At 35.0% G+C, this 22010-nt stretch overlaps 1 protein-coding gene across 9 annotated transcripts in view; it reads left to right on the top strand.

Annotated features, from left to right (window-relative positions):
- The window catches only part of UTRN (utrophin), a 492142-nt gene that overhangs the window by 178425 nt on the left and 291707 nt on the right, over window positions 1-22010 (top strand). For all 9 annotated transcript variants that reach the window (XM_067701862.1, XM_067701864.1, XM_067701861.1 and 6 more), the window contains 11 exons: window positions 368-517; window positions 1659-1820; window positions 2274-2402; window positions 3072-3245; window positions 4944-5099; window positions 9778-9948; window positions 14054-14233; window positions 16419-16547; window positions 18750-18920; window positions 21229-21390; window positions 21828-21965. In XM_067701862.1, coding sequence (XP_067557963.1) covers window positions 368-517; window positions 1659-1820; window positions 2274-2402; window positions 3072-3245; window positions 4944-5099; window positions 9778-9948; window positions 14054-14233; window positions 16419-16547; window positions 18750-18920; window positions 21229-21390; window positions 21828-21965 — 1722 coding nt within the window. The remainder of the gene's footprint in view (window positions 1-367; window positions 518-1658; window positions 1821-2273; window positions 2403-3071; window positions 3246-4943; window positions 5100-9777; window positions 9949-14053; window positions 14234-16418; window positions 16548-18749; window positions 18921-21228; window positions 21391-21827; window positions 21966-22010) is intronic.

Here is a 22010-nt window from a genome sequence, read left to right as displayed (position 1 = left end):
CTTCGTTGCAGTGCGTGGGCTTCTCATTATGGTGGCTTCTCTTGTTGCAGAGCATGGGCTCTAGGCACGCGGGCTTCAGTAGTTGTGGCACGAGGGCTCAGTAGTTGTGGCGCACAGGCTTAGTTGCTCTGCGGCATGTGGGATCTTCCTGGACCAGGGCTCGAACCTGTGTCCCCTGCATTGGCAGGCGGATTCTTAACCACTGCGCCACCAAGGGAAGTCCCTGAATTAATCATTTTTAATCTTGTTCCTTAAGTAGATTTCTAGAAAATGGAATTACTGGTTTTAAATAAAACGCACATTTTTAGAATCCTTGATTCACTTTGCCTTGGTAAATGCATTATTTTTTGCCCCTGTCCCTGTTCAGTCTCTAGAATCTGTTTTGCGACATCCAGCAGACAATCGCACCCAGATTCGGGAACTTGGCCAGACTCTGATTGATGGAGGGATCCTCGATGATATCATCAGTGAGAAACTGGAGGTGTTCAACAGTCGATATGAAGAGCTGAGTCACCTGGTAAGAACCGGGCCATGTGTGAGTGTCGATTAGATATTTATGATATGGAGCGGACCTCAGGAACTTATACCGAGGGGAAAAGTTGGTAACCAACAGGGGTGTTGAGGGCATTGAAATACTAGGTGGGGAAGAGCAGACCTTACACTTATATTATAATGCAGGCAGAACTCGATGATTTAAAAATTTGTCTTTGAGATGGTTTCTACTTATGAACTATTTAATTTCCTTTAAGGAACATATTATAGGTGTATATAAGAATAATGACTCATATTATCCTAGTAAATATTAGAGCCATCAGAGTTTGATATAAGCTGCTATTATAAAATACCATAGTCTCTTAGATACATACTCAGAATGTATCACAACATGCATGTCCATATCAGTAAGTAGAGAAAGGAGACTGTTTTTATAGGAGAGTTGGGTGGATATTAGAAGCTTTCAAACACATATTAAAAAATAACTATTGATGTTTAGATCATGAATAGCATCAAACTTAGCCCAAAAGTTCAATCAATAGTGGCTCAACACTATGCACATCTGTAGAACTTCTTTAAACTTTGCAAAAAGAGAGATTTCCATGTTCACTCTACTCATAGATGTTTCTGTTATATTTCATATTCTTGTTTATAGGTTTATTGCTGAGTCCTAAAAATACCCTAAATTTGTAATAAATGACATCTTTTTTATTCTCTCCTTTATTTTAATATGGTACATAGGAAATCTTTACATTTTTCCCTTTTTATTGAAGTATAATTGAAATATAACATTATATTATATGTAATATAACATTTTGTTTTTGTGATTTTTTTTTTAGATTCCACATATAAGTGAGGTCATACAGCATTTGTCCTTCTCTCTTATTTCACTTAAAATAGTGCCCTTAAGGGTATTTTTGTATTTTGTCATTTTATATAGAAAGAAGTAAAAATTAGTAATTTCCTGCAAGATGCGTAAGATACTAGAAGGACCTTTTCACTTTTATCATTGCTAATTATTATTTATTGATAATGCAGGACAAAGTCTTAAAGTAGTGCTCTTATAGTATGTTGCTTTTCTTGGTGGTTAGAACATAAGGGTTTTCTTATATTCAGCTGTTTATATTTATGCTGAGCGACTAATGGGTAAATTTTTCCCCCTGTAGGCAGAGAGCAAGCAGATTTCTTTGGAAAAGCAACTCCAGGTCCTGCGTGAAACTAACCACATGCTTCAGGTCTTGCAGGAGAGCTTAGGGGAGTTGGACAAGCAGCTCACAACGTACTTGACCGACAGGATAGATGCCTTCCAAGTTCCTCAGGAAGCCCAGGTATTGCCATGGATGTGAGGGCAATAAGGTCGTAAAGAGAGCATATGTAATCGTTTCGTCACCTGCAAGGGCACCAGCTCCTTCTGCCATCCCAACCGACAGTGAGAAAGGCCGGCCTTACTTACAGGGCAGCATGTGGGTTTGGGGGTTCTCAGGGTTTTTATGTGAGATAATGGCAAATGATCACCATTTAAAAATTATAATTTTCTTAGCTATGAAACTGGGGAAATTCCCTCTTTATAAATAAGTGGCGAACATTTGAAGTGACAAATACAAAGACCTTTGTGCACAGCACACAGCAGTCCTGCGATACAGGTGGCCCATATTATTATTATACGCACACTTATTAAAGCATGGATAGGGGTCAATATATTCTTATCTGTTGTATGACTCTATGAAACTTAAAAAAAAAAAAAAAACAGAGATTCTCTCCCTTTTCTAATCTCTTTGTAGAAAATCCAAGCGGAGATCTCAGCCCACGAGCTAACCCTAGAGGAGCTGAGAAGAAACACACGTTCTCAGCCTCCGACCTCCCCAGAAGGCCGGACTGCCAGAGGAGGAAGTCAGATGGATGTGCTGCAGGTGAAGGGGGAGGGCAGCTTCCTTTTACTTTTCACCCTTTTGGGCATAAAAAGAAAATGAGAAAGAGCTTACGACTTGGATGCCTTTGGTCTTCTCTGTGATGTAAAGAGTTGGATGGGAGTGATGTGTTGAAGGTGCACTGGAAACTATTGGATCTGGGTTTTCTAGTTGAGTTGAGAAGAGAGAGCAATCTAGATTTAGATGTTTGCTTTGTATAGGTTTTTCCCTTGACGCAGAGCCTCCATCTGTACTGGTATGGCTGGTACACTGGGCAGGCTGAGTGCATGGGATGCAGTACCACTTAGCCCCTCAATGGGGGATGCAGACTGACCTTCACTCTGACCTTGTGATGAAGGGCATTGTGAGTTCTAGGTTCTTGAATTGTGTTTTAAAAACAGGTAAGAAAATTAATGCAGTTTTAATTCCAGCAAGGCTAGCTTAGCCTTTCATTTTATCTCAGACTGAGACACTGAGTGTCAAGTAATTCAGGACACAGGGCTGTGCAGTCCCCCAAGGTGACTGGGCAACCTCACTAAGATCCTTTAAAGAATGTTTTTATTGTTACTTTATTTTACCGCCTTCTAGCAATATGTGTTATGCTAATATTGTCTGCTGAGAAAGATTATCATTCTGATGTGAATTGCTTATTATTTTCATTTCTGCAAAAAGAGGAAACTTCGAGAGGTGTCCACAAAGTTCCAGCTTTTCCAGAAACCTGCTAACTTTGAACAGCGCATGCTTGACTGCAAGCGTGTGTTGGATGGTGTGAAAGCAGAACTTCACGTTCTGGATGTGAAGGATGTGGACCCTGATGTCATACAGACCCATCTGGACAAGTGTATGGTGAGGCCATTGGGTGGTTAATGTGTCCAGTGGGTTTTCCCGTCAGTGATATGGCTTCATCTAGCGCTTATATACATGGTTTGTTCAATAATTGTCAGTCTAAAGTGTGCTAAGAATAGGAATAAATGATGAAAAACAGGTTAAAAAATTAGAAGTGTGGTCCTTTCCTCCCAGGAATTTAGCAGAGATAGGAGAGAGATAGCCTGCAGAGAGTAAAATCAATTAGTACAGTGTAATGATAAGGAAACTAGAATAAACAAATGTATAACATGGCTACAAAAAAATGAAGAAAATACATCTTAATCACAGGATGAAGTTAGGGAGGGCTTTGGCAGAATGTGACTAATAAGCTAAATTTTAAAGGATAGATTTGAGTTAGCTAGACGAACCATACTTAGAATGGATGTCAGGAATATTGCAATGTACGACAAATGTGTTCGCAAGGAAAGTAAAATTTTAAATTATAAAGTTTAAACCTAAAGTGTGAAAGAAGAAATTATACTTAGAATGGATGTCAGGAATATTATAGCATAAAAAACCATTCTCTAGGAAAATAAAATTTTAAATCAAAGTTTAAACCTAGAATGTAAAAGAAGAAATTATTTAAAAGGCCTTATTACTGTTTTAGTCTTGAACTTTAAAATTCAGTTGCATAGAAATTTAAAAATAATGTGGCCAAGCATGTTCAATCGTAGAACTAGTGTTCTGCTTGGAAAGAATCATGAAAAAACTGAACATGACACAAGTTAAGCTAAGAAAATTCTGGGAAGAGTTCTTTGTGCTTTTCAAAATTGCAGTCTCCACATGTCTGTTGCATACGGAAGGTTGTTTGATTACTTGAAAGCTTGAATGGGTGGAAGAATGAAAAAATAGGATGAATTTTTATATATAATACGTGCGCACGTGCACGTATGAATGTAAATATTTATTTACTGAGATATAGAGATCAACAGAGCAAGCACTGTCCTTGACTTTGTGTAACTTAGTCCAATGGTCTGTTATTATGTGACAGTGCCACATGAGGTGTTTCACGTCAAGATTATGATGCATAGAGATAAGAGAACCTGCCCAGAATACAGCTTTTTAGTTTTAAAGTAACAAGGATGAGGGCAGCTCTGAATTTGACCTACATAACTTCGACTTCCTGTGGTTATATACATCTTGATGTATTTTGTTTTTATATGTCTTTTCATTGTATAATCAATATGTACTCATTGTGGTAGACTTGGTACTTCAGAGAATTGTAAGAAAAAAAATGAATCTTAATACTTCCAAATGCCAACAGCCAGAAATAGCCAGTGTTGCCTTTTTTCTTGTAATAGCATTTAGGATTTAAAAAAATGTAATTTAAAAAGTGTTAGACATTCAGGTTTTAGTCCTAACATTTTCCCATTTTATGTAGGAAATATGTTCGTATTATCAAGTACTTTCATAAACCTTTAAGATACATGTTTGAGTTTTTTTCTTTTTTAATAAAACAAGTATAACCTCTGTGAGTGTGTTTTCTTATCTGATTTTAAAAAGTCATTACAGCCTTGATTTCATTTTACTCATCCTTTGAACCAGATCTGGGAAAGATAAAGCCCTTTGATCTCCATAGTTAGTTCTTAGCTGTCAGTCTTTGTAAGCCATGTTCTGAAATGGTTTCAGCTGGCATGTTTTCACTAATATGTAAAATTTGTCATCTTTATTTTTAAGAAACTCTATAAAATTTTGAGTGAAGTCAAGCTTGAAGTGGAGACTGTAATCAAAACAGGAAGGCACATTGTCCAGAAGCAGCAAACTGACAACCCCAAGGGGATGGATGAGCAGCTGACTTCTCTGAAGGTTCTCTACAATGACCTGGGTGCCCAGGTGAGCAGAGCAGGTGCACTGCCCGCCTCTTAACATTTCACTTCTGGGAGAAAGCATATTTGAATTTTATGGCATTAATAATATATGTTTTCATTTATGACAATAATTTTTATTATTTTTCTTTAAATGTATGTGTTACTATTACAATGATGAATAGTTACACAGCAATGTATTTTTAATATTTAATCCAGGTTAATTTCTGTGTTTTCAATGGCTACTGACTTTTCATAAGTTCTTCTAAGGAAACTCTACAAATAATAGTCTCTGTATAAACTCAAGTTATTGGTCCTTGGATTTCTAGATTGAATAATCTACTGAGAAATGTTAAAAACATTAGGACTCTTAATAAATAGTGATAGGAAGTTCACATTAATCTATCAGGATTTAAAATCCTTTCAAGAAACATCTATAATTCGGGCATTTTAGTGAATTCATGGGGAAGTTGTTAGGCCCTTTACTGTGAGTGACCAACTGGATCCAATAGGCTTAACATCTTCTCTTATTGAGACTCTCTGCCCTGAAACCAGAGAAGCAAAAACAAAATAAAACAAAAAAAGAAACAAATAAAAAATGTGTGGAAGTGAAACCTTCTCATCAATATTGAAAAGCTGTATTAGGTAATACATTAGACCCTTCTTTGGTTATTAAATATTAACGAAGTTTCTACATAAGCCCAGCGAATACTAGCTGAAATTTTGTGATCACTTTCAGATTAGTAAGAAAGAACAGGCCTACATTTCCTGGGCAATTTGGACCACACTTCTGCAAGATTAGATTACTGGTGTGATACATTGTGTATCATTTTGATACACTGCACATCTGAAACACGTATGTTAGAACTTCTTTGTATATTACACAACTGAAGTTATTTGTGAAATATTATTGTATTTATTAATTGGGCATTTTATAAATGGGAATGGTGTGGTTGGTTTTACAACAGATCTCTAACTGTAATTATGGTTTTGGAGTTAAGTCATTTTCTCATTCAACACAATTGGGACTTTACTGTGTGTGAGGAGTTATACAGGCAGTTAGAGATACAGTGATAAGCAAAAACATATTATCTCTCTGCCTAATGGAACTGAGAGAAATAAAAGAAGAAAACTTTAATCAAGTAGCCATGCAAAGTAATGTCAGATTATCAGCCCGAAGTGTAATGAAGGAATGTATGTAGTGCTTTAGGAGTATATGTAAAGGGGGATTTGGTCCAGTCTGGGTTGGAGGAAGTGGTGCATGAGCTGAGATCCGAAGGATGAATAGGAGTAGCCTGGGTGAAACCAGTGGAGAAGCTTCCGAGGCTGATGGAACAGCATGTGTAAAGGCCCTGTGGCAGGAGGCAGCATGGTACTTTTGTGTGGTTAAAGCAGAGACAGCAAGTGTGGGAACATGGTGTTGGAGAGATGGGATGAGACCAGATCCGACCAGTGTCTTAGAATTTGTGGTAAAGGTTTTAATCTCTGTGTTAAGAGCAATGAGCAATTATGGCAGGGTTTTAGCAGGGAGAAAACATGCTCAGATATATGTTTTTTAAAAGATCACCCACTGCAGTTTGGAGGGTGGATTGCAGAGAGGCAAGAATGGATGTGAGAAGACCAGTTTGGAAGTCAATGTTACGCTCTTTGTGAGAGATGATGGTGTTTGAACTAGTTTGGAGCAGTGGAGATGGTATGAGCCGATTTTTTAAAGACATATTTAGGAAGTGAAATGAGCAGGACTTGGTAAAGGATTTGATGTGGGGATGCAGGAGCGAGAGATGAAGGATGACTCGTGGGTTTCTGGCTTGATCATGTGGAAAATCATGGTGCCATCACTGGGACGGGGCACTGGAAGGAAAGGCAGACGTGTGGAGAAATCATAAGCAAGTACTGGACATGTTGACATTTTAAGTGCCTTTGAGAGAGTTAATTGCATATGTCAGATATTCACAAAGTTATTCAAGTCTGGAGAATATATCTGGGCTCGCTGAAGATATAAATTTTATGAGTCATCTGCATAGAGGTGGTTAAGTTTTCAGTGATGATGAAATTGTTTAGGGAGAGGATATAGTGAAAAAAGAAAAGGGCCTGAATTCAGTCTTGAGGGTTTACCTCATTTAGAAGGGAATTTGAGGAAGATGAGCTTGTAAAAGAAACTAAAGTATATGTGTATGTGTGTGTATATGTGTGTGTGTGTGTGTGTGTGTACACACACACATATATATTTATATACATATGTGTACCACATTTTCTTTATCCATTCATTTATCAATGGCTATTGTGAATAATGCTGCAACGAATATGGGAGTGCAGTTATCTCTTAAAATAATGATTTCATTTCCTTTGTTATATACCCAGAAGTAGAATTGCTGGATCATTTGGTAGTTCTTTATTAATTTTTTTGAGGGGCCACCATGCTGTTTTCCGTAATTGTAAACTTGACATCTGCTAAGAAAGTAGATCTTAAGTGTTCTCACCACAAAAAAAAAAGATAACTCTGTGAGATGGCGGATGTGTTAATTAACTTGACTGTGGTGCTCATTTCACAATGTATGTGTATCAAATTATCATATTATGCACCTTAAAAATTCACATTGTGCAACCATATATTTTATATATATACAGAACCACAGTAAGTAGCAAGAAGTGGCAGCACACCAGGAAAGTGCTAGGTCTGGGAAGCCGAAGGAAGGAGGGCATTATGAGAATGAGTGTAGGCTGCTGTTTTGAATATTATTGAAAGTTAAATATGACATCCACTTAAAAATGTCCATTAGATCTGTTGCCATTGGGATCATTACTGAACTTAGGAAAGACAATTTCTGTGGAGTGATGGGGATAGAAGCCAGAATGTCATGGCTTGAAGTATGTGTGGGAGGTGAGAGATGGTTTTGAGAACTTGTATGGGGAAGGTAGGAGAGAGGGAAGTCGTTAGGGGAGGTGGGACCAAAGTAGGAAATGTGTGTGTGTGAGTGTGTGTGTGTGTGTGTGTGTGTGTGTGTGAGTGAGAGAGAGAGAGAGAGAGAGAGAGAGAGAGAGAGAGAGAGAGAGAGAAACGGAGAGACAGACATTTGAGTATGTTTCAGACCTGGTGGGAATGATCCTTTTGAGAGGGAATGGTTGCATATTCAAGAGGGAGAAGGGATAAATGGTTATGTAGAAGATTTACAACTGGAGGGACTTCCATGGTGGTCCAGAGGTTAAGACTGCACTTCCACTGCAGGGGGCATGGGTTTGATCCCTGATTCCTGATCAGGAAGCTAGGATCCCACATGCCCTGTGGCCAAAAAAAAAAAAAAAAAAAAGATTTACAACTTGATATGGCCTAATTCAATATGCAGTACATCTTAAAATGTATTGATTAGGCTGAGAAGAGTGTAAATTGTTATAAGTTGAAACTTAATTTATCTTCTTCCTGGTTTACAGAAATCTTTGGTAGCATTGTTTTATGGTAATTGTGTAACTGCCTGGGCATGTCAAAGTCAGATAAGTATCATATCATCTTTTAAAAGAATTCAAGTGTTTGTCTCCTGAAGTCTGCATTGAAGTACTATTAATTTAGAGTCATGAATTTTAATTAAACTCCATAGAAAAATATTTCACTTTTAAGAAGGAATTTAATAATAATCAATCCTTGAGACATCAAAGAGTAAAACTGAACCTATGGGACCAGTAAAAAAGAAATGTAATCCCATTTTACTTATTAAGAAAATTTGGTTTTTATATCTAAGAAATTTTGTATCATCTAAAAAAATTTCTTCCCAAACATGACCTTTCACTGTACTGCTTAGGTAATGTTATCACCTATACATCTGTGCACATGAAAGGGAGAACATGTTTTTTGTATGTACTGTGTTGTGACATCCTTTAAAGTGTCAACTCAGTGTTAGGTTGTGAATGACTTTAGTTTGAGAGTACCATCATGTAATGCAAAGGGTCAGACCAGCCTCAATCTGATGGTCATGCCACCCTGGTTATGGCCTTAACATTTTTAAGCTTCACTGTCCTGTTCTGTTAAATGGAAAACATAGTGCCTTTCACAGGGTTTTATTGTATAACGTGTAGATTTGTTAGCACAGTACGAGAGCTGTATCAAGAGCCTGGTAAGTGTCAGTTCAGTTCATTTTGCTTTCCGTCAACAGCAGTAAGAGCAAAATAATAATAAAAGTTTATGTTGCATAGCCATTTACTGTATTTTACGTTAAGTGGTTAATTGTAAAACATATGATTGTAAAAAACCTTGCTATTTCCCCCTCACATTGCTAGAATATCTGTGTGTTTCTAAGTGTGTTTTTTAAACAGAATCCCTCATTGAGAGGATTTTAAGGCATCTTCTGTTCAAAATAATAAAAGGAACTATTCATTGATTTCTTAACTTTGCTGCAGGGACTGGGTCAAGCCCTTCATGTATGTATTTTTTTTCACTGAAAACTCATAGCAACCTTTTGAGGGCTGAACCTCCACCAAGGTCTCTTAGGAAGTAAGTGGAGAGCTAAGGTGAAAACTCAGGGCTGCCTGACATGTAACTACTACAGTATATTGTCCCCCCTGCAGAAAAGTAAGAATAGTGTGATTCTAGGTGCCAGAGATAAAGGTTAGGTCTGTCTTGGGGGTTAAATATGAATCTGTTTGGGTCTTTAGTTAGTGCTCTGATTCATTCCCACTACGTTGATCTCTCTTGTGCTCTTTTTTTTTTTCCTAAGGTGACAGAGGGAAAACAGGATCTAGAAAGAGCATCACAGTTGGCTCGGAAAATGAAGAAAGAGGCTGCTTCTCTCTCTGAATGGCTTTCTGTTACTGAAACTGAATTGGTACAGAAATCCACTTCAGAAAGTTTGCTTGGTGACTTGGATACAGAAATTTCCTGGGCTAAAGTAAGTTGTAGTTCAGGTGAACCACCAATATTATGCCCATGTAATTTGTGGCATTTTGATCAGGGAAATCTGGGTAGATGTCATTTCTCTCCATTTCATATAAAATATAGTCTTATCTTTTTTCCATGTCTCTGTCCTAAGAATGAATAAGAATATTTTAAAAACAACTATCTTCAGAAGATATTTTTATCTTGATTCTGAAAGCGTTAACCTCACATGGCTCATCACCGAGGGCTTTGTAGTCATTATGCTTAGGTGGTACTTGAAAATACTATAATTATCACCTTCAAAAGCAGTGACATTTTTTGAGTATTCATTCTTCACAAAGTACTGTGCTGAATTCATTTATTAATTCTTCTATAGTAACTTTTGTACCAGTAACTAATCCTTCTATTGCAAACTAACTGGTGTAAAGAGCATAGCAACGGAATTTTCAAAAAAATCAATAAAAGATCCAAGAGTTTTCTCTAGCCCTGTAGTTACTTAGAAATCACAGAGATCAGAGAGTTGATTTGCTAGTTCTATCTTTTGACGTGGAAAAAGACTTGAATGAAGCACAAAATATTGATAGTTTTTCTTTTTGCTGAAGCATTCTTTTCCTGAATTTATTTTCTAAGAAAGAAGCACGTATACTAGAGATAAGTGTTGAAAATAAATGATTAATCCTGTGACAGAACTTTATATAAAGCTGCAGGTATCAGTTTTAACATTCTCTACAGGTGTCAGTTTATGGGGAGTGAATAGGAGGTGCTATGAGGTCGTGGGATAATACAGCTCCTTAATTTGAATGCTTCTTTGGAGATAATTGTTGTAAGAAAGTCAAGATATTAATCACTAGGAAGAATGTTCTCAGTTTAGAAAATAGCTCAGGAAAAGTGTAATTGCCATGGGCTGTGTGAAGCGAAAAGAAATGTATAAAGGAAGTGGAAAACACTGGAATTCATGAGTTATGGTGGATGAATGCCAACCAAAGGCACCAAACTTTATTTTTGTTAAATTTTTCAAGGAAATATTATCTTCTTTCTACAATACACTTTGAAAGCCATTATTTTCTTATAGCACCATAAGTCACATAAGCAAATTGAATAACATTTGCATAGTGTAGTACAAAAAAAAAGACAGGAGCAAAAATCTTCGCTAATCAGAGAATACCCTGTTATCATTTCAGTTTTTTATAGGCACATATAGACATGCAGGCACAAGCATATATTTAAAACAGAATTGTATCTAGTGTTTCATGACCTTCTTGAAAAGCCTTACATCTTTAACATTTTCCTTTACCTACAAGTGTTTTTGTGTCACACATTGGAGATAGGAATAGTATTTCATTGTATATTTTATTTTTTATTGTCCCATTCCTCCATTCATGTCCATTTAAATTATTACCAATTTTCACTATTGTAAAAAGTGCTGTGATGAATAAAAACACTTGTGGCTGAATTATAGCATACATTCTTAATTACTTCCTGAGGATAAATTCCCTCTAAAAATATTGGGTCAAGGGATATATCCATTTTAACATCTTATACCTGTTATGAAATTGTCCTTCAGAAATGTACCCAGCAGCTATGAGTGAGAATTCCTACTTACTTGTTTTAACTACACTTTTGACAACGGTAGGCAAATAACATGTTTTGATTATTTAATTAGAACATTTTCCATTAGTTTATAGGCCATTTGTAGCTTCTATCACAGCTTGGTCTTTTAATTTAGAGCTCTTTACCTGTTACAGTTCTTAATGCTTAGCGTGTTGTGTATTGGTACAAAATTATTTTGTTCTTTGCCACTGTAGTTTCCTTTCTGTTTTGTATGTTTTTTTAAAACTTATTATATATTTTTTAAATAATACAATGCTTTTTAAAAAAATTATTTCTGCCTTTAGTGCTTAGAAAGGCCAACTCTACTCAAAAGTTATATAATTATTTACTTATATTTTCTTCTAGCTCTTTTATAGTTTCATCTTTTTACCTTTAATGCTTTAAATCCTTCTGGAATTTAGTTTGGTGTATATAATGAGGTAAGGCTCTAACCTTTTATTCCAAATAGTTTACCAGTTATCTCAGCACTATTTATTGTGTAATTATCCTTTCCCCACTGATTTGACAAGCTCAATTCATATATTCTTTTTACCTGTTACTTTGCTTTGTTTTCTGTTTCACTGATCTGACCCTCTGAAATGTTCTTCAACTGTTTAACTACGTGGCTTTATATTTTAACATGTAGTTAAAGACAGGATTTCCTAACTTTATGCTTCTTCTTTTGTATATACTCATATGAATTTTAGAATTATTACTCTCAAATTCTTAGAAAAATTGTTAGAAATTTCGATTTGAATTGCCTTGAATTTATAAATTTGTTTTGAGGGGAATTGACATCTTTGTTATATTTGTCTTTTTAGTAACATGGAATGTCTCATTTCCCCCTCCAAATTCCCTTACATCTCTACATAATGCTTTGGTTTTTTTCTTTGTAAACTTTATCATGTATGCAAAAAAGTTTATACCTACATATTTATTTTATTGGTATGTATGAAGTATGCTTTTCTTTCTTTTTTTTTTTACTAATTTCTTATGGTTGGTACATAAGCGATACCAATTTTTGCATATTTAATTTTTAATCATCAATCTGTGCACTCACATAAATTCAATTAGTTTTTCAGTTGATTCTCATCATTTTTAAGGTAAAGACAGTAAATATGATAAGTTTGTTTCTTCTGGAACTATTCACTCTTAAATTCCCATTTAATCTTATTTCAGATTTGAAATAATGAAGATGGTATATACAAATCATGAATTCATAGCACATTCTCTTCACTAGAGTAAACCAAATGAAACATTAGTATGTAACATAATCACCCATTTTTTCAATGTTGTGTTGTCAGATTTAAGAAACATGCATATTTCAAAATATTTTAATGAATTTCCACTATAATATTACGTAAAATTATTTTCAATGCAAAATTTAAATAGCATCTGCATTCTAGAACTTAGTGTTTTTATTCCATAGCTTAAAAGTCATTATTTTCAACGTAGCCATTTTCTTTACAATAAAATCTATTAACATAGTGTGTGTACTGTTTACATTTAATTGCTTGTAGTTAATTATTTCTTATAGTTTTTAAAGACTACTGTAGTCAATCAGTGCATAGCCACTGAAGGAATGCAGAAACTTATTAACTGCAGAGAGCATGGCTGTGGGTATTCTGTTTTGTTTTTGTTTTTTCCCCTCCCTGCTGGAGAACACTTGAGAGAAATATTTCAGTGTCTTTATAAAAATACCAGTAATTGATGTGGCCAAATGAGTCCTTATACCTTGACTCACTTGCGAATTTGTAGTTTTTATGCCTTTCAAAATGTGATTTAATGATGTGAGATTAAATGTAGATTTGAACTTCTTGAAATGATTCGTTTAAATATTTTTCTAAAAAGGTACAACAGAAGTAGGGTAGATATATGCATGTTACTTTTTGATTGAAAGAATTTTGTAGTTTTAATTTTGGAACCCAACATTCTCTTTATAATTCTCTGACTGCACACCTTGCCTGGTCAAACTTATGAATGTGAAAATCAAGTAATCATAATACCATCTAGAGTATTAGCTTTACATATTAAGACAAGTGTAAAACCAAAGCTTAGACGTGCTAGTTCTCCTATGATGTATAGTACAAGATGAAATGTTTTTTGTAATGCTTATAAACAAACAATATGTTAAGTCATCTTAGAATTTTGAGTTCTGGGATAGTCCTGCTTTGCCCACTTGTAGTTACTGAAAATGGAGCTGATTCATTATTTCTAGAGTTTTGATGAAGATAATTGTTGTTGTGTAAGGAATGGAATTTATACTTAAAATAAATGAAATAATTACCTTTCCACATCTAAATTTGTTACATTCTTTGGTGTTTGCATAATTAAATATTTAATTTTTATTTGAAACTTTAAAACTCTCATCATGTTAGTAAGTTGTGGAATCTTGTGAACCTTTGACATGTGTAAGTTATCTAGGGAGTCATGTATACGTGAAAAAAAAGTTTTTTAAAAATGAAGGTTGTATAAACTTTTATAATGTTCTGAAAGATCAAGTAGGTCTGGGAACTTTTATTTTCTAGAATATTCTGAAAGATCTGGAAAAGAGAAAAGCTGATTTAAATACCATCACAGAGAGTAGTGCTGCCCTGCAGAACTTGATTGAGGGCAGTGAGCCTGTTTTAGAAGAGAAGCTGTGTGTCCTTAATGCCGGGTGGAGCCGGGTTCGCACCTGGACGGAGGATTGGTGCAACACCTTGTTGGTATGTTTCAGGAAGAATTTCATGGTGAAATCTTCTCTCCTTTAATTATGTATAAACGAATACTGTTTTGATTAGGATTCCAAATCCTATTTTCTGTTTGTCACAATAATGTTTTGCTTGTGAATTAATTTCATTAGACTACATTTTATCTTTTCCTTTGAAAAGATAATAACTAGAAAGAGTTCACATGTCTCTATTAAATAATAAACCATTTGTGATATACATAGAAATTACTTTAATATCTTAGTAAATACACCTTATTTGCTACATTTTAATGACAATATTGTATTTAATTTTCATACTATTATAAACTATATGTATGATATTTGTAATGTTCTAATATTGGTGTACTAGTTAAGGGCACCAGTTCTAGTGTCTGATGGCCTAAGTTAAAGTTTTGACTACAAACTGATTGACATTGGTCAAGTTATGGGTTGGCCAAAAAAGTTAGTTTGGGTTTTTCCATAACATCTTACGGAAAAACCCAAACAAACTTTTTTGGCCAACCCAATACTTAAATGCTCTCTAAGTCTCAGGTTTCTCATTTGTAAAATGGACATTATTATAATTTCTACCTCATACAGTTTTTGCGATTATGACGTAAAACATGTAGGGCTCTTATAAAACTATATTTAAAACAACCAATTTTAGATATTGTTATGATGATTATGGTAATTGTTAAATGCTATATGTTTTTAGTCTTTGGTTATAACAACACTACTACGCTGTTAACCAGTATTTCATGGAAATCGTGACCATTTAATTTCATGGTGTTTTTCTGTCCCTTTTATAATAACAATGAATATATGGCAACCGGACCTTCTCTTCCCTTAAAAAAAGTTCTCATCTATAAATTATTATTTGTTCTGATATATCTGAGATAAGACTCTTTCCAAATTCATAGGATTACTGGGTAATGGATATGAACAGAGAAAAATAAATTATTGTGTGTTTGGATATTTATTGAAATCAACCAGAATGTGTAGGGCATTGAAGCTGGTGGGTTTACATCTTGATCTGTCAGAGTTCATCTGCGACTTACTACCTTCATAACCTTGGGTAAATTACTTAATGTCACTTAGCTTTAATTTCCCTATATGTAAAATGGGATTAAAAGAACATATCTAACAGAGTTGTTAAATGTTGAATAACAAATGTGAAATTCTTGGCTCATAAAATATGTTCATTAAATATTTTATATATTCATTTTTATTATAACTAGTTTTATTCCACATGCTCATGGCCCTTACTTCTGCCTTATGCAGTCTGTACCTTCTAAATTCTCCTTTCAAATAATATCTTTCTACACCTATTAGAACATTTGATTTATCTGCTCTTATCAAGGTAAATAAATCTGGTGTTTATAAATTCTTCTTACTTAGAATCCAGACCACTGTCAACACTTTGCTCATATGATTTATTGGTTCTCATTTTATTTTTTCAGTGATTTTTCCATATTACAGATTAATAATTTGTTTCCTTGTTTTTAAACACTTTTCTTCGAAGTTTCTTCTTAGTTTCCTTCATCCTATAAAATCCAATTCCTAAAAGTTTTTGGTTTCATCATAAGGCTCCCCCACTCTTTTTCATCAAGTTCTACATTCTTGCCTTAGCCTCAGCAGTTTTGCCTAGTTTTAACTGACTTAACTGTTTTCAAATGTATTCTCTCAATCACGTTATACCTTGCTTCAGGAAGTATCACTGAGATCTGTTCCAGGTGTAATGGTAAGTGCTGTCGGTACTGAGGTGAAACAACAGGGGCCCTGTCTCTAAGTACTTACAGTCCATTGAGCAGGCAAAATTTGAATCATTTTTTAATATTATTACTTCCTTAAATGAGTTTTTAACAAATATGATCAAGGAGGGGCCGGTGAGATTATTTGTAATATAAGAATGACAGATAGGGATTAAAACAAAATGCAATTAAAAAAGAAACTCTCACCTTTTATTCTTCTTCAACTTTTCATCGTATTGAGATCTAAATTAAAATTAAAAAGTGCTCAGTCACAGTGTGCATTTTTAGGAATGAGATTTATCCATTGGGGAAGAGCTTTGTAGGAAGGTGGAAATTCTTCTTGAAATTCAGCGTACAGTTAGCACTTTGAAGGTCTTTTAAATGTCTTCTAAGATCATTGTCTTAAATATTGCATATGATTGTATCAGCATTTTATTAATTCCTTTCTAGAACCACCAAAACCAGTTGGAAATATTTGATGGAAATGTTGCTCACATAAGCACCTGGCTTTATCAAGCTGAAGCGCTATTGGATGAGATAGAAAAAAAGCCAGCAAGTAAACGGGAAGAAATTGTGAAGGTAGCAAATGTAGAGGACCAGTAACACTTCTGGGAATGGAAGGTTTTGCTGTTCTCTTTCTCTCGAGGAGTGCTCCAAGTTACTTGTGCACACATCTTCCCATGCAGTGGATTCATTAGCTTTTATGTTGGTGGGATAAACCGAGTCTTTCTTGTTTGTTCTTTGTATTTTGTCTTAGCTTATTTTTTGTTCCGTTCCTTTCTTGTAAGAGTTAGCACTAAAAATACCACATTATGTGATTGTTAATAAAATTTTTCCATTGCAATTTAATAAGCTATAAAAAAAACTCCATTTTGTCATACAAGGTAGTTGAATGCTGGGTCATTCGTTCACCACAAAAGGTCATTCTTAGTTATTTTTTTAATGACTTGCAAAATTTGGTGGCAGTATAGAAAGTCAAAGCAAAACTGACTTCACAATGAGTATTTGGCTTTCACTTTTTGCTGCATATTGCCCCCTGACCCAGCTTTGCAGACGAATCAGCTGTATGAAAAAGATAGTATACTTTTTCAGAAGCACAAAGTCTGGCAGACTTCTCTCTTCACTTTGCTCAGCCTCTTGATACCCTTACTCAGTGGTGTTAAGCAAAGAAGAAATTGTTGTCTCGGGGGCTCCAGAGTCTCAGAAAAGTGCCCAGAGTACCCCTTATTCATTCCTGTGTTTCTACATTTAGTTTCAAAGTTGAAGGTCAAACGTAGCTTTTAAGAATTCCTCTTCGAGAATCTTTTCTTTTTACCACTCAGGCCCCACCAGTCCTTCCTTTGAACCCTTTGTCATGTCAGGCATGGATGAACAATTGAATTCTAGGTTACAAATGTACTTTCTCAACATTCTGCAGACATCCTTGAATGAATCTTTTTTTTTCCCTTTAAGTTGTTTATTGATGACAGAAATAGTGCATAATTAAAGATTTGATGAGGAACCTGCAAACAATAAAGCATGTGTCTGTTGCCAGCAAAATACAATTATTCCAGGTCCTTTAGACGTTACAAATAGAGTTCCTTCACAGCAGATGGTTCATATGTAACAGAGCCATTTTAGAGTGTTTAATTGTGCTTCTATAAAACCTTCGAAGAATGAGGTAGTTTCCTTTACTCACCACATTTTCCACATTTCCGCGATTACACTTTTAGTGAACTTATTAAATCCTTTTAACATAACCTTTAAACAATTTTTCATGAAAGCCAAGCCTTATTTACAAAGTGTTTATTTCTTTCCACTTGATTTTTCTTAAAGAGAATTTCAAGGATCACTATACAGATAGCAAAATTTGAGACAAGCAATGGCTGTTTTTTTTTCTCATTACAATCAGATTTAGATGTGAGAGAACATGTTCTAAAAATTCCATAGTTAAGCTGATGTTCTCCTGTTTCTATCTATATACACTGATTTAAAAACAGTTCCTCAAACTACTTATTTTCTGTCAGCCACCATAACAAGTAAGCACAAATTCTTCACAACAGTGGGTTAAGCTCCATGTATTAGCTGATTGTGTGCATTGCTGGATCATTCATTCTCGTAAATCACCAAGAAAACATCTGCAGAATTTATAGATGCGTACAGATTAGCTAGCTTATTTTTAAGACTTCATTCAAAATCTACTTACAGCCATACATACTCTTGAGAGAATTCCAACACTCTTCAAAAACTTACCAATGAAGTAGAAATTGAGGCAGGTATGTGCATTCCTTTCTTAGCCCTGAGAAGGAATTTAATGACAGTTGTGAAATTAGCTTGAGGAAACTGCATAATGTTGTTGCATATTTTAGTTAAAAACTAAATGATAATATTCGACTAATTTCCAAATGCGTTCACCTTCACCAAGGAAAGGCGGATGGTGGTAAATAGTATTTCTAGGGGGAAAAGAAGTCAGTCTATTCCTTGCCACTTATTCCTTTATCCAGCCTCAAGAGGCTTTGCAACTCTTAGAATAAAACGGTTGAAGAAGTGACACCATAAATCTTATAGACTATTCAATCATTAAATAAAGTTTTATCCAATCTGGTAGTGATCGAAAATGCTTCCCATGTAACATGAATGAGTCCTAATGTACGAAAAGCTCTTATTCAAATTGATGGTGCTGAAATCTCTTACTAGGAATCTCAGACATTTATTTAAACTACCTTTACTTTCGAGTTAGCATTACACCCATGTTTGGTTTTGATTTTTCCCACGTGCTAATTTTGTTTTTCTTACAATTAGCGTTTACTGTCTGAGCTGGATGATGCTAACCTCCAAGTAGAAAATGTCCGTGATCAAGCTGTTGTTTTGATGAATGCACGTGGAGGCTCAAGCAAGGAGCTTGTAGAACCAAAATTAGCTGAATTGAATAGAAACTTTGAAAAGGTTTCTCAACACATCAAAAGTGCCAAAGTAAGCAATTATGTTTGTATATAAAACTATTTTTCTTATAGATATGTAGCTACGTGATAGATAATTATATGGTATATATATCAAGAGTTTTTTAATTAAAATGATTTTATCACTTTGGAGCATTTGTTCTTATTTATGTTGATTATGCATATGAAGGAGAGAATATAAGAAATTAGTATTAAAGAAAATAACCCATTAGAGAAAAGGTTTCAAAGTATTGAAATTATGAGAGGAAGGATCATCTTTTTTGCAGGAAGTAAATATTTTCTAACTTTGCTTTGTTTTGAAATACTTGATATAATAGGCCAAACAATCTTTCATAGCCTACGAATATACTTAGATTATTTGCAACTTAAAGAAAACAACAAAAATCTTGCTTTAACTTTTGTCTTCCTTAGCCTTGACCCTACTTCCTTACCTTCTGACCTAAGCTCACTTATTCTTTTCAATAGATCTATGGGAGATTTTTCCTACATATGTTAAAAAGTAATGCAGGAAACATAGGAGATGGAGTGAGAGAAAGTGCAAAGAAAATTATTGTTGTCCCCATAAATAATTTCTGTTAATGTTTTGGCATACATATCCACTCTTACTCATGTGTATGTGATATTAAAATATCAAAAATTTTATATTGTTTTGTATATTCTCTTCAGACAAGGTTTTTAACAGCTATTCAATTAAATGATCTGTTACAATATTCAAAGTCAAATTTCCATTTTTATTGTGCTTTTGTAAATATTGTATTGTTAAAATTCTTTTATGCATGTCTTTTTGTTCATTTCTTAGTATGCCCTTAGGATCACTTCTTAGAATTCCTTGATATTGTTGTGAAAGTTGTACCTATAAATGCTGTTAAATAGATTTTTCCAAAGATTCCTACCGTAAGTTTGTGTCAGTTTATACATTCATAACCAGAATGTGAGATTGCTAGCTTCCCCATGCTCAGCCAACACTGCATGTTATTTTCCTGCCTTTAGTTTTACTGAATTTGTTACATTGATTTTAGGCACATAAATATTGATGTAAAGGCTTTCTATATAGATACTGTCTGAAAATACTGCATTGAGAAACATGTACTTTTTTGAAGTTTCGGTATCAAAATCAAAGGGGCATTGTACTGGGGAAAGTTAACTGGGAGGCATTCTTTGGGATGTCCCTATACTGGGTAGTGGCCTTTCTTCCTCTCTGTGGCCATGGCAGGGATGGCTTCCGGATCATGGCACTGTTTCCTGCTGTGCTCGCCTGCGGTCCCGGAACCCTCCTCCCACTCCAGGCAGCCACGCTCACTTGCACACCAGTTTGCATCCCTCGCTGGAATTCGGAAAACATGGGTAATCAGAGAAGCCCAAGTTGGTAAAATTATTGCCGTGGGAATGAATGAAATTAAAGTCAATTCAAATAAATGTGAGTTCTTTCTTGACACTGATTAATTGGTGAAAGGTCAAGTTAAGAATATCTTTTCTTTTTTTTAAACATCTTTATTGGAGTATAATTGCTTTACAATGCTGTGTTAGTTGCTGCTTTGTAACAAAGTGAATCAGCTATATGCATACATATATCCCCATATCTCCTCCCTCTTGTGTCTCCCTCCCACCCTCCCTATCCCACCCCTCTAGGTGGTCACAGAGCACCTAGCTGATCTCCTTGTGCCATGTGGCTGCTTCCCACTGGCTATCTATTTTATATTTGGTAGTGTATATATATGTCCATGCCACTCTCTTACTTTGTCCCAGCTTACCCTTCCCCCTCCCTGTGTCCTCAAGTCCATTCTGTACATCTGCGTCTTTATTCCTGTCCTGCCCCTAGGTTCTTCAGAACCATTTTTTGGATTCCATATATATGTGTTAGCATACGGTATTTGTTTTTCTCTTTCTGACTTACTTCACTCTGTATGACAGACTCTAGGTCCATCCACCTCAATACAAATAACTCAATTTCGTTTCTTTTTATGGCTGAGTAATATTCCATTGTATATATGTGCCACACTTCTTTATCCATTCATCTGTCGATGGACACGTAGGTTGCTTCCATGTCCTGGCTATTGTAACTAGTGCTGCAATGAACATTGTGTTACATGACTCTTTTTGAGTTATGGTTTTCTCAGGGTATATGCTCAGTAGTGGGATTGCTGGGTCGTATGGTAGTTCTATTTTTAGTTTTTTAAGGAACCTCCATACTGTTCTCCACAGTGGCTGTATCAATTTAAATTCCCACCAACAGTGCAAGAGGGTTCCCTTTTCTCCACACCCTTTCCAGCAAAAATCTACAAACAAGAATATCTTTTCAAAGAACATTTTTCCTTCTACAGTTGCTGATTGGCCAGGAACCATTATCATACCAATATCTGGTCACCACTGAAGCGTTTGAAGCTGGTGTGCCTTTCTCTGACTTGGAAAAATTAGAAAATGATATAGAAAATATGTTAAAAGTTACAGAAAAGCGCTTGGAATCCAGTGATGAAGATGAAAAGGTTGGCTCAAGCAGATTTTCAAAACCGTGGTGTTCTCACTTTTCTTATCTGTTAATTATATTTTTACATTAATGATGTTTACCCACATATCTGCCAAACATGATAGAACAGATTTAAATGTGACTTTCTGGTGAGTGTCAGTGTAAGGTTTGTCACGTGATTTACATAATGCTTAAAAAAAAGACATACTTTCTGACTATAAAGGTAGTGTTATCTTAGTTCTATTTAACTTCTGCTAAACTAGCGTTCTTTATGAGTTATTTTAACTTCATATATGAAATATTTTAAGAAAAACATAAACTTTTGTTGTATATCATTCAGATAAACATATGTTGACTTATACTATACTTTGTAAGTTAGTTCTCCTGCTTGGGAACTGATAGTAAGTGACCCTGTGCATTTTTCTTTTGAGTAATTTTTATCTTTTAAACATTCAGATGGATGAGGAGAGAGCCCAGATTGAGGAAGTTCTACAAAGAGGAGAACAAATGTTACATCAACCTATGGAGGATAATAAAAAAGAAAAGATCCGTTTGCAGTTACTACTTTTGCACACAAGATACAACAAAACTAAGGTATTGTCATGGGGGAGTCTCTGTTCCACTTAAATAACTTTTTCA

The sequence above is a fragment of the Pseudorca crassidens genome, chromosome 13 (genome assembly GCF_039906515.1).
Source record: "Pseudorca crassidens isolate mPseCra1 chromosome 13, mPseCra1.hap1, whole genome shotgun sequence".
NCBI classification, from domain to species: domain Eukaryota; kingdom Metazoa; phylum Chordata; class Mammalia; order Artiodactyla; family Delphinidae; genus Pseudorca; species Pseudorca crassidens.
This window is presented reverse-complemented; position numbering and strand designations above follow the sequence as displayed.